Source organism: Cottoperca gobio, chromosome 9 (genome assembly GCF_900634415.1).
Source record: "Cottoperca gobio chromosome 9, fCotGob3.1, whole genome shotgun sequence".
In the NCBI taxonomy this organism is placed as follows: Eukaryota; Metazoa; Chordata; class Actinopteri; order Perciformes; family Bovichtidae; genus Cottoperca; species Cottoperca gobio.
The window spans coordinates 3,864,812-3,878,721 of record NC_041363.1 but is presented as its reverse complement, the minus strand read 5'-3'; the positions used below and the strand labels follow the sequence as shown (position 1 = coordinate 3,878,721).

Here is a 13,910-nt window from a genome sequence, read left to right as displayed (position 1 = left end):
GGAAGTTTAACCTCAGCTCCTACTCAATATTAAACTGTACATTCAAAATACTCAGACACTCACACCCTTAAGAACAAAAGTGTCCCCATTAAACCACTATTCTTTTTATCCCCATTTGTTTACTGTTTTCCATCAGATTGAGCCATCTTCTCATGTTTGCGCCCCGGGGAAAATACATATTATTTTCCTGGTTTCCACTACATTTATTGCACCTGTATTATGCGTTTGATGCAATGCATGAAAATAAATGTTGTTGCTAATCATTACCATATCCCAGACCCTAAAAATCCCTCCTAGCATTTACTCTACAGAAAATAAGTCATTGTGTTTTTCTTTTTTGAAAAGTGGCATTTTGTAAGCACACTGGCATTTAAAGGGTTACAATTCTTAACATAAATTAATATTTAATTGAAGTTGATTAAAAATTAAACTCAGTGAAAATATGTAATTTTATGGCAGTTTTTGAAACAGACATTTTTGAGTGTTAAAAAAAACTACGGGTGTTTACATTTGCTGCTGACCCCTGTCTGTCTGTGTTTAAAAGAACATTTCCCTAGAGGAAACGGGGCATTGCAGCAAAAAGAATTGTCACTTCCATAGATGTACAAAGCTGTGAAACCTAAGACAGCGGGCACATTAATCATCCCCCGTGGCTGCCAGTTATGAAACACGCAGAGAGGAGATCACTGGGAAAAGGTCAACACAGAGAAGCTTTGATTACCACCTCTGCACCACACCCACTGTTATGAGGCCAACATAGAACAAGAGGACAGCTTTGCTATGCTGTCAATCACTTTAAGTCCTTTCAGGGCTGTATTTTCTCCAGTTATGTTGTCACGTCACATTCGTTTCTAAAGCTTATTTCTGTCAGATGATTCCATATTTGTTGTAACATAGTGTTCAAATGAGGAAAAAGCATCATTGAACGATGATTCATTAAGCTGTTATCGCTTAACAATTCTCAGTATATCTCTGACTCTCCTTAGATTGAAGAGTCAGCTATCACCCCCAGTGACCAGAGGACATTTGAAGATTTAAAAGACGCCCAAGAGCAGCTCATAAAGGCCTCCACGCCCGAAGGGCCTGAGACGGGACAGACGTTTGCCGCCACTTTCAAGGAAAGTGGTCCCAGTAGTGACGTACAGACAGTGAGAGCATCCTTGTTTGAACATGTTGTGGAGAGGCACAGTGTGCTGATGGTGGAGGAGGACAAACCTGCAAACAAGGCTGAGGATTCCCTCAGTAGCCCGTCCTTTAGGAGAGGAAATGGCCAGGAGGAGGGAACTCTAGTCACCGCCACCTACAAAGAGCCTGTATCTCCATCAAGTCCTCTGCGGGTGTTGCATGCCTTTGACACTGTGCAGGCAGTAGAAGAGAGCAGGGCAGTGAGTGAGAACATCCCTTCAGCTCTGTGGGAGGATAAGGCCATGACGCTACGCTCCAGGCGCTCGGAAGGGAGCAGGCCGGTGGCCGAGAGGACCGGTCCAGCACAAGGCGAAGCAGCGTTTGCTGAGAGGTCGGAACAGCAGCCTCGTATTCTGAGAGTCGGAGCATTACCTAAGTGGAGCCATACAGGACTTGAACAAGAGGCGAGTGTGGAGATAGGAATGCAAAAGGAATCACAAAGGGAAGGACAAGTGGCTGTTGAGCAGGACAGGCAGAGAGAGGCTGAGCAGGAGGAAGTGGCTGCAGCTCCTAAACGTTTGAAGACAGAAGAACAGCCAAAACCCAGGGCAACCTACTTTGCTCTGACGGGACAAATACAGGAGCCAGTTTCTCCTGTAGATGCAGGAGCGTACACGGGGGACATGCCCTTTGATGATTTCTCTCTGAGGTCTGCACCAGGCAGCTCTCAAGGGAAGGTTCTTCCAATAAGGAGGAATCCATCATTGGATGAAGCTTTTGTAAATAACTCTCGAGATCAAGTTGAAGAGTTGATGAAGAGGAGTCACATGTCGCACAAGGACATCAGACCAGTGTCAGACGGACAGATGGCCGATGAAATGATGGAAGTTGAAAAGAAAAGAGAACTTAAAAAGGAGACAGAAAGACACATGGCAAAAATGAAAGCGCTTGAGAGGGAAAGACGGAGACAGCTGGAAATGGAGAAAGAAGCACATTTAGAATTTGCACGGATGAAAGAGAGGGACATGCAAAGAGAATTTGAAAAGCAAAGACAGAAAGCCTTTGAGAAGGAGAAACAGGACTTTGAGGAGAAACAACGTGCTCTGGAAAGGTTAGAGCTTGAACAGGAACAGAAACTGCAAGAATTGGAGAAAGCCAGACTCGTGGAAATGGAAAAAGAAAGGAAACGACAACTTGAGAAAGAAAAACGACGAGAATTTGATAGACAGAGAAAGCTTGAAAGAGAGAAACTGCGAGAGCTGGAAAGGGAGAGACAGCGTGAACAGGAGAGGCAAAGACAAAGGGAGGAAAAGAGGCAGAGAGAGCTAGACAAGGAAAGACAGCTGCTGGAAATCCAAAAGGAGAAGCAGAAAATGGAGGAAGTGGAGAGAATCAAAGAGCAGGAGAGACTGCTGCTCTTAGAGTTTGGAAAACAGAAGCAGAAAGAAAAGGAGAGGCAGCAGATCATGGAGCTTGAGATACAGAGACTTGCAGAGAAGATGGAGAGAGAGCAGGCAGAGAAAATAAAACAGATGGCTTTAGAACAGGAAATGTTAAGAATGAAAGATCTTGAGAAAGAAAGGGAAAGACGAAGGGAGATGGAGAAGGAGCGTCAGAAAGAGATTGAGAGGGAAAAGCAGAGAGAAATACAGAGAGATTTAGAAAGGGACAGACAGAGACAACTAGATATTGAGAGACAGGAACTAGAAAACCAGAGGCTGAGACAACGAGAAATGGAGAAGGAAAAGCTTAGGAAGGAGGAGTTAGAGAGATTTAAAGAGATGGAGAAAAGACAGCTTTTGGAGTTTGAAAAGCAAAAGCAGGCAGAGAGGGAGAGACAACAAATTTTCGAGCATGAGAAACGCAGATTGAGGGAGAGGATGGAAAGGGAGGAGGCAGAGAAAATGAGACACATAGCCAAACAGCAAGAAGCTGAGAGGCAGCGACTCAAAGAGAGGCAGAAGAAAGAGGAACAGGAGAGGGCGAGGTTAGAGTCCGCGCATCTCAGGCCTAAAGTGGTGGATCTGGACTCTGTGCTTCGAAATGCCTCGTTTTCCAAAGCTAGTCCTCAGCGCAGTGACCTTGCAACACGATGGAAGGAGCCATCTCCGAGATCAGAGGAGTCTTACAAACCCCCCATCCTTGACATAGACTCTTTCACCTCCCAAGCTCAGCTCTCCCCCAGTAAAGACTTGTTCCCCGTTTCTGGCATTCAGAGTGTAGACGCTGCATTTGGAGCTAGATTACAGCCTACACCTGATGTAGACGTTAGCTGGAGGATGCCACCTCAGACTTCAGCAGGTTTCACGAGTCCAGTATGGACGACATCTCTTCAGGACCCGTGGGAGCTGCGGCCTGTTGAGATGTCTGTGGACAAACCTGTGGCTGAACCCAAAAAACATGCCAACAAACTCAGCCTGGAGCAGCTCCTCCTCAGGCAGGAAGAGCGCCTCCTGGCTCCACAGAGGAACTGGTCTGCTGGGCAGGAGGAAACACTTAACTTGGCCCCTCTTCCCCGGACGGAGGCCAAAGGTGGAGGCTCTCCAGGTGGAGTCTCCAGCAGCGCTCCTGCAGAGCAGATATGGCTCCCCAGACAGCCACAGCCACAGCCACAGCCTCAAGGCGGCAGGATAGACGTCCGTACCCACAGGAGATCACAGGGAGCTCAGGTGAGTCACAGATATCCATGAAATACTATCCGAGGCACAGATTAATCATTTCATTTGGTAAATGTTTACAAATATCGTTTAGTTTGTGCGGGCCGGAGGTCTTCACCAAGCCAAGTCTCAAGCCTCAGATAAGAAAAAGCTGCAACATGGGTATTTTTAGAGAATGCCCCTTGTGTTGCATGTTGATTAGCTCTAATGTAGGTAATTATATTTAAAACTTTGTTTATCTACATGAAGGTATCGAAAAGAAAATATCACGCTTGAGCTGCCTAGCCTTCTATTGTTGCCCGTATCTGTTATCTCGATATCAAGGGCGCTGCATATGATTTGCCTTCTCCGATAGCACGGGCACCCAATACAATATTATTCCTAAAGCATCTATGAACATAATCTTTACAAAGTAAAGAATTATTGTGGCAATAACGTGGGAGCAGCCCATTGTGGAAACACATACAGGACTGTTTTATCCACCCATATTTGCTCTCTCCCTATGCTTCTCAAAAGTGATTGTTTCCTGAATAAATAACAACTGAGTGAAAGCCACGATCCGTTTCACCTGGGACATTGTCTTTAATGAACTCACCATAATGCATTGCTATAAAGCAAATAGCAACCAATGCAAATTAGAGAAAAGAAGTACGCTAATTTCCATAAAAAGAAAGTCGTGCTCTGCGCAATGAGAGGATTCTGTTTATATCCGAATCAATCATCTGACTGATGTTAATAGAGTGTAATGACTTTGTGTCTGTCAAAAGCCCGTTTAATCTATGCTGATTCACTCAGTTAAGCTTTTCTTCTGTTCTGGGGGATTGTAGTTTGCAGCTGTTTGTGTGTAATAAATAGTCCAGCAGTTAAATATTTGTCCAACTTATATTCTCACTGTGTACCAAGAGTGTTGAGAAAATAAAGCAACACGTTTGCACCTGGGGAAAAGTTCTGAATGGGGTTCATCAAAACGATCATTTATCTCACAGATTCACAAAACACTACAACACTGTGTGTGTGTGTGTGTGTGCGTGTGCGTGTGCGTGTGCGTGTGTGTGTGTGTGTGTGTGTGTGTGTGTGTGTGTGTGTGTGTGTGTGTGTGTGTGTTAGGAGTTGAACAGGATGCGCTCTCGCAGTGTGTCACGTCGATCAGCTCCTTCCAGCAGCGCTGTGGAGACGAGCCTTTCCAGGATGAGGAGTCGCAGCGCCCACCGAGAGGAAGATCACATCCGCTGGGTGAGTCAGGAAAACTGTGTGAACTTGAGTTTATACGGGATATTATTATTACATATTTTATCTTAGTAACTAACGGATAATAATTGTATTTATTTACCTTACTCGGTTACTTGTAACTAGTTATTCCCCAGAGCGGTTTGTCTTTGAGAGACGGGAGGTAGAAAGTAGGGGAATGCAGTTAGTTGCGTAACAGCGCTGCTGTGCGCAGACGGTTAAGAGTTGTGACTAATGTTGATGGCACAGTTTTCTAAACTCACCTCCACCCATCCCAGGCCTGTAATTCAGGATTGGATTAGCCGAATAGTTAACGAGTACATGTGCTCACTGCTGTCCGCATCACTCAGGGAACGCTGGGAAGAGAAATGGCATGTGATGATAATGGACCCTGCAGCCGAGCAGACGCGTCATATTTGTGTGACTGTATTCCTCGCTGCTGATTTGTCATACCTAATTATTATTATTTCTTATTCGTATCTGTTTCTTACATTTTGAAATGGGGAAATGTGTCTGCATCTTTGCACCTACACACATGCAGAGATGTGTCAGCTACATTCAAGAATGTACAGGGTTTATTAATATGCAGGGTGGGGCTCAGCTTATTTGTCCATGAGACTGTAATTGTAGGCTCAGGTTGAAGTACAGTCTATTGTGTCTCATAATTGCACACTGCGTGACACTGAGCTCAGTGTGAAGTCACCGTGAGTTCAAGGTCCCTACCACCATCTAGAGGTCAGTTTGAGAGGGACACCCTTCCTGGTGTCGGTGTGTGTCGTTCCTTGTTGCTGTTTTCAGTGCTTTTGTTCTTTGGTTTGAAATAAGATGAGTGACAGTCATCTGCTGTGCTTTGAAAGGTGGCAGCAGACACAAGAACACACTCGGGCTTCCCCTTCTTAGTCGATTAGTAACTAATCGGTAGTTTTGGTGTCGACTAAGATTTCTTTAGTTGATTTTATGCTTGACTTATTTAAAGTGGTGTCTTTGCATTAAATATGACAAAATAAAATTATACATTTATGTTTATATAAAAACAAATATAAAATGCATTAAAAAACTCAGCATTACGCTCGATTAGTGGGAGCCCTGAGCTTGTGTCTCTGCAACGAGCCGGTCCAATATAGAGGGATAACTTCTTCACCAATAGTAAAAGGTTTCTTCTCTTAGCGACACGTTTAGTCACTAAGTATGACGCTCTCAGTGCACTCGCATGTGTTGATGTGGTGGCCATCAGTAATTGTTTATGTCCTTCTTGTTCATGTTTCTGCTTTCAAAAAAGCTCCAAGGGCTCGTCTTTTAAGCAGTTTTGAAGTCTTCGTTGCCTCATGTGTGAGCCTGTATATTAAGCAGAGCGCCGCATGAGAATCACCTGTAGCGATAAACACGTCTTTTAAATGTCTCCTCATTGGGTCTTTTCCCTTTTCCAAAAAAGCTCTTTAAAGACGTTTGTTTTCCTCTCATTGTTGCTTGTGGACTTCATTCTTGAGCTTCTTGACTTTTGGTCTTGACGTGTCAAGAGACACAGACGCACAGACGGATGTATCCGGTGATTTTTCAAAATAAAACCTCTTTAAAAAAAAAAAAAAAAAAAAAGTTCTTTAGTGGAGGACAGACCGCCTCCTCACATTTCTTTAAAATGTGGGATTTCACCCTTTTTTATGAAGTATTTGTAGCGATGGGCCAATAACTACTTTCAGGAAAAGTATGATCACTTATTGAATTGCAGGAACATTACGGACATTTGTAATTCAAATATCTGCCCCGTGTTACTGCTGAATTTGACCAATGACACTGTTGTGTACAGTTTAAATAAAAGAGAAACATTTATAAGAATGATTATTTTCAGAATCAATTATTTTGTCTATTAATTTTCATGATTCTCTGAAAATACAATTTCCTAAAGCCCAGGGAGCTGGTGTACTACAAGCCCAAAACCAAAAGATATCCAGTTTATTATCACATAAGACAATAAAAGCAAGAAGGCAGAACAAGGGACTGTTACAGGGGAGTTACTGTGATTGTTGAGATAAATGTTCCCTTGATCCAGCAGTACTTCTTGATGGTAGCAGGTACTCATAATGCTATAATATTGGCGAGATCCACCAGTGTTAGCAGACGTCAGATTAATTTCCCTACATTATATTGACTGGCGGACTCACGATGAGATAATAGCTATGTGGTGACCTCATTGGTATAAGTTGGAGGGTCTAAGGCTGCCGAGCGGGGCAGAGCAGCGATGGGCACCGGGCTGAGAGCTGTGTTGTACGTGTGGTCATGCTGCCTGACTCCACACTGCCTCTGGGTAAGTGACAGCACGACTCTCTTATTACAGATGTGTCTCTGTAAGATGCATACATCCTCTTCTATAATACTGAATGTAGGTAGTTATATAGCTGTATGTACTTTAGCGGCATCCTATTTCATCTCCTTTGTGTAGCCGCTGGTTGGGTTTCTTGCCGGGGCTGCGCACAGATGGTTGATGTCAGCAGAAGAGGGGAAGTGATGAGCAGCCATGACTCACCTCCCAGTTGGTGACGTTTTGTATTAGGAGGGGGATATTAGGGAAATTGGGAGCAGTAGTAAGATGCAGCTTGCGTCTTGGCTTCTTTCTGTCAGTTTCATTTCAATCCTTTTATTAAAATCAGTAGAGGGAATTCTTCCTGTCATCTCTCATTTAAGCTAGCAATGTGCGTTTAATGGTAAATGTAATGATATAGTATTTGATCGACGGAACTGAATTTCCATTATCGGGATAATTGTGAATATCTTCACCTGAGTGACTCTGAAAAGCTGTCTTATCTCGTCATCTCTGTGATGAAACAACAAATGAGTGTCTAACCAAATACAAGGTAAAGAGATTCCAGTATGTTTTAGTGCCAGTTTAAGAGTTTTAAGCATATTTTGATGATTATCGTGAATCGTTACTTTAAATGTTCATATCGTCCGATGCCGACATCCAACGCAACTAATGATACTTTCATCATTATATCATCGCTTATTAACAATTCTTTGTCTATACAATGGCGGTCAAGACTGCAAATTACCCACCAAAATGTTCTGTTGGCTAATGTGACATCTTCAAACTGCTAGAACAGTTAGAAATCCGAGAGTATTACATTTACAATTATTTATTTTACTGAGAAAAGCAGCAAATCTGGAACCAGCAAATGTTTCAAATGAAGATTGAAATGATTAATCACTTTATCTCAATGATTATATTGAGAAAACAGAATAGTAGTAAAATATTAATCTATTTTTGGTACCACTTGCTTGAAGAAAGTAATAATATTGATGCACCCAATACAGCTGTAACCCCCAGATCTGTAATATGAGTCATTCAGCTTTGTCAGGCTGTGTCACCTTGTTCTTAGTAGGACGGAGGAAGAAGCAGCCATTTACAGGCTGAGGAGTCCTGAGAGTCCTGAGAGTCCATCAGCACACAGTCTGTGTGAGAAAATCACAGCAGACTTGCCTTTAGCAAAGCACTTCAAAGACAAGTTAATCAGATTACCTGTAGGGGGCATATGTGGACAGGGATTCAGCTTTCATGATCCCCTCTGTCCCCCTCTGCTCTGAGGTTAACTCTCTGAAGAGCGTCTGACTCTGGCGTCGCCTGCTGTGGCTTTATTCAGAGTTTAACCTGTAGGAAGTGAGAAAGTGTGTTCTGGTCTGTTCGGCTGTTTGCATGAGTCTGACTTAAACAAACATTCACTTGACTGTTGTGATTCTTGCTTTTGGCAAACTGGTTGGCATACAATCTCATTTCACTGGTAGAGCCACACCTGTCTTTTCAATCTATCTATTTATAGTTTCTTCTTTCACATGATCATGCACTTGTGCTCTTTCCTATCTAAATGTGTCATCCCCATTTTCTCCCTGGCTTTCTCCTTCTGTTTTGAAAGCGGTTGCTGTGTAATAGCAACATATGCAATAATTTCCATCGTTCATCCTTCCTTCTACATTTGTTTTCCACTTCCTCCCTGTTCTGGCTCGGACACTTCACTGCCTTGCCCTGCAATTGAATCAGGCTGGAGCGATAGTGCACCACAGAACATATATCACCGTCCTCTCTCCCTCCCGCTCTGAATCAGGGACCTCCCATTCTCTCTCTCCCTCCCTGACTCTGCTCCACACTCCCTCTCTTCACCCAGTTTCTCCTTGACGGTGAGTCCTACAGCGCTGAGTACAGAGAGCAGCACTGCTGACGCATTTTCTCCTACCTGCCCGTACCTGCAGAAAAAGGCGAGGAGAGAAACATTTTCTCTATGTTCCTCTTTTTCTTCTCTGGATTTGACTCCCCCAGCACAGAGCTCTCTGCTCTCTGGCACTGCGTTGCTTGCCCTCTGGTTTTTCTTGTGGAATACGAATGACAACAGCAGCTTTCCTTTTGCCACCAGCTGTCCTGCACCATTTCTGCTTGCAGCTTTTTGCCAGAGGATAGCAGCACAGTATCAGGATATGTAACCTTGTTGGATGGATGTTTTTTTTCAACTTTAAACCCGGGCCTTGTTTCGGAGGAAAAGCATCATCGACAGCTCTGGGAAAGGTGTCAGATCAGCTGTAATTGAAGCTGGGATCAGGACAGAGAGGCTCACACCTGGAGAATTTGCAGAGGTGTCACAGAGCATTGTTTAAAAAAACAAAAACAATTTTCATACTTAGTATTATTAGCACAGTGGAGCTACATAATGGAAATGTATAAGAAAAACATGGCTGGGAAACCTGTTGGTAGATAGCGCAGCAGTTTTTCAGGCTGTCTTGTAGAGTTGTGTCCTGCATAACTAATAGTTAGTGCTGGCCTTGCGTAACCTTTACGTGCCCACTCTGTCGGTGTGTCATATCATAGCGAGCATATCTTGTGTGCATCGAAATAGACGTTAGAAAGCTTCACAATACAGTTCAGGCTGACGGGCTGCAGCCTTGACAGTGATGAGTTGAAACAGAGTCCCGACGGCTCCAGTGGGACTGTACTGCAGAAAGGCCACTTAGAAGTGAAACTGAGGAGAGGCTCATCCTGTGTCTGACTGAGGTTATCCGTGCTGCAGTGCTGTAAGCAGCGGACGCCATCAACATCACAACATTGGACTCGCTAAGCTGTGTTGTTGTTCTCTCTGTCACCTCCCTCACTGCTGCAGTATTGAACCAGCAACACACACTAGTGAATACCTACGACACCGTCCCTGGACTGACTCTAATGGTTCCCTGCTGCTGTGATAACAAGAGTCACAGTTCACAGACTCTATTCTGACACAGCAGGCCTCGCCAGTAGTGGGTTGTGATGGAGTATATGGGGGACAAGCTGTCAGTGGCCCACACTCAGATGTCAGGCTGGGTTGGAAATGTCCGTCGCTCCCTTCACGGGGCACTCGGCTTTTTGTCCAGCTCGGTGGAGAGGGGAGGCCGGGGAGAGGACGGGACTGGCGACTTCAAGAGGACCAACTCCCTGCGCTCCCTGGCCTCCCGCAGCAGGGAGTCCATCCGCAGGTTCTCACTGCGCAGCCAGCAACGTCTGTCCTTACGCAGGCGCACCGCACCCAACACCCCCACTTCTGTAAGACAACACACACATTTAAAGTACAAACCCACACCAGGGAAGCACCAGTACCGCATTTAACCACTGATACCATCGCAAATAATCAAAAGTAGGAAAAAAATGTTGCTTATGATAGCCCGACACCCATTAAAGCTAAGAGGGGTAATGTCTTTTAGAAAAAACTTTGTGTTTGTGGAAATACTCTTTACATCCTGACGGCAATCAATAAATCAAATGTTCTGACAAAAAAAGGACAAAAATCCAGAATCTGTGGCTGTAATAAGTCTACCTGCACTCATTGCGCGTCACAGGAGTCTTCCACAAGATGCTAGCTTGATAGCTGTGAGTACTAACAATAGCCGTGTTCATTGTTTACATTCTTATGATCATTTTGCGATAGTGGCTTTGGAGTTGGGATAGTTGGGCTAAATCCGTTGCAAACTTGGCAACTTTCTTGCTCGACTAAGCGAGTTTTAGAGCTAGTGCTGCTAGCTACTTGGAAAAGAGTTGGCGACATTGGGCATTTTTGGTTTTAACGTTTAAAAAATGCAGCTTACTCTTGCTGGCTTCTCCAATATTACCTACCCAAGCTTTAACCTGTAACTACCTGGTTCATTTTTAAGAAAGAAAAAGGGGAAATGACGTGAACTATAACCATTAAGACGCGCTAAACTTTTACCCTTTCGTGTTGTGAATGTCTTGCCTTTTATTTCCTGTTAGTTGAAGTTTATTGCCGCATTTTGATCAGGTCGAGTGCTCTAATCGATCAGTGTCTAAAGGCCGATCGGATGACTCATCGATTCTGAAGTGAAAAGTTTTCAATACGCAATTGCCTGCTTTCTCATCTGCTCTTGAATTCGCCTTGAGAGCGACACAGCTGCACACACACACACACACACTCTCCGACGCCACAGGGCTCGCTGCCCTGCGTCCCGTCTGAAGTCCTTTTGGTGCCCATGTTAAATTAACATATAGACCGACGTGCGTAACCGGTCAAGAATATTCTCCGACATCCCCAATCAAAGTATAGCCAGACATCAATGTAGTTTATTACTGTCCCGTAGAGTCAGTCCACTATATGCTCAGCAGTATCACTTTAACATCTTCTGAAGTTAAATAAAGCACAAGTGGAATTCAAGTCATTTTGCAGTAATGTCCATGCAGTTCTGTAATGTCACGAAGTTAACAGCTGCTCCTATTTGGTCTCCAGTCAAACATGTAAAGAACGTATCCATCTGTCTCCCTGCTCCCATCCATCTCTTGCTAAGCTTTTAGCACTTTATGTTGTCCTTCGCACAATGCAAATCTTTTTTTGTCCATCTCTTTGTTTAGCAACGTTGTTGTCATACTGGTTCTTCAGGTCATCGTGTCGCCTGCTATTTGTGTTGTTGGTGATAAAAATAGGCTCAAGGATTGTCAAAAGAAGGGAAAGTACGATTCATATTCGGAATGATTGTATTTGTATTAGTAAGACACAAATCTGCTTCCTATCACTTGTCTCCACCCTGACATCTAACCTGCTCTATATAAAGGACAGATTTAGAAATCCATGTAGGGATACGGATACATTTCAGTGAAGTAGTCCCTATCTTTAGGTCACGCCTGTTTGCTGAACTGCACAACACCTCATGAGTCCACAACTCCTAAAGATAAGAGGGGTTTTCATGACGTCTGTGTGGCTGTCAGTTGTGTTGTGATGTCTTTAGTAAGTCTTAGACATCATCAACTGTGGTTGTGGTTGTGCCTCCCCACTGGGCCGATGTTAAGTGGTTGAATGACAGTACGAGGTCAGTAATGGCTGAATGGTAATGGGCAGTAGCCAGTAAATCGAAGTGAGGAAGCAGGGGATGTGGAAATCTGTACTACCCATGTCTCCCTGAGCACAAACGTGTTCAAACATGTTTGTATGTCCAGAGACGGAGACTTTCTGGTGTCTGAACTATTATGTGGGTCTTTGCATTGTGACATTGGGTAACACTTTATTTGTATAGTCCGCCTACAAATACATTAACAGTTTATTGCTTGAGATTGAACTGTTTTGCTTTTGTCTTTAGATGTTTAACAGTTTGTCTTCAGAGGACACGAGACAATTCATGAACATATCTACATATTCTCAGAATATTTAGTTGAACTTGCTCATTTTTATATTGTAGGTTGAATGGTCATATATACTCTATAGATAATCTCTTTAAATGTTTAAAGACGAAGCAAAACAGTTGTTGAATCTCAATTAATATTCTGTTAAAATGTTACAAACACTCTCAGAAGTATTTGTAGGCGGACTATCCATATAAAGTGTTACCTACTCGTGACAACTGCAGCATACCTGACATTGAATACTCGTGACAACTGCAGCATACCTGCCACATGCCGAGAGAGAACAATGCAGATGTATTTGGTATTGAGTTGCTTTGAATAGCTTTAGCTGTTTATTATAGGAAATTATAGAAATCTCAATGTGTGTATGACAGCTGAAAGTGATTAATGGTCTACTTTATGCATAAGCATGGCCGTGCAGTGACGGCAATAGAGTTGTTAGACGGTCAGTCAATATCTAGTTAACCAGAAACACTTTGCCGGTCTTATTATTATGAATGCTTATTTATATTGGGAGTTTATTGTCTAGCCTTAGTAGTTGAATTGGCACTCCATTATATTTTCTCGTATGGCTATACAAGTATATAAAGATGGATATTTACATCTATATTTACAGTCACTCATAACTTCAAATACTTTTGCAAGATGACAAGATTTCCAAGTCCCTAAACTATTTAAGCATTTGTGTCGTTTCACATGTTGTGTTGATATAAACTGCAGACTTATCATGTCGACCAGGCTTTGAAATGAGCTGCCTGGTGTCATGAGCTGGTGGATACACGTCAAGACAAGTCGTAAACGCTTGGAAACCACCAGTTTAAGTTATACAGGAGGTGTTAAAAATCTAAAGTTCAAACAAATATAGTAAATCATAAGTGCGAAGAGCGAGTTGAGTTAACTTTATTATCCCACAAGGAGAAATTAAAACAATACATAAAGACAAAAAGACGCTCGGTCAGGTTCTGGGTAAATGCTATTTTAACTGTTATTATAATTATGAATAGTAAGTAACTAAGGTGACAACAGGGCTTCCAACAAATTGGAAATACATCAATCTGGATAGTTAGGAGACAAAAATGTAACTCAAACAATCGCCATATTGGCAACGACCAGGAAAACAAGGCTGAAAGAAATGAGCGTAATCCTTTAAATCAGGTCCAGTGCTCTCGGAGTAAAATTCCTAAACCAAGTCAGGTATTTACATTCTTTCCTTCTGTTCTTACGGGACGCTTTATACAGCATTGAGCCCTGAGTCTGCACAAACCACTTGT

The 13,910-nt window shown here is 43.2% G+C and overlaps 1 protein-coding gene across 3 annotated transcripts in view; it reads left to right on the top strand.

Annotated features, from left to right (window-relative positions):
• LOC115013007 (trichohyalin) overlaps positions 1-13,910 on the top strand; it is a 28,221-nt gene that overhangs the window by 5,399 nt on the left and 8,912 nt on the right. For all 3 annotated transcript variants that reach the window (XM_029438941.1, XM_029438942.1, XM_029438943.1), the window contains 2 exons: positions 987-3,794; positions 4,890-5,015. In XM_029438941.1, the coding sequence (XP_029294801.1) occupies positions 987-3,794; positions 4,890-5,015 (2,934 nt within the window). The remainder of the gene's footprint in view (positions 1-986; positions 3,795-4,889; positions 5,016-13,910) is intronic.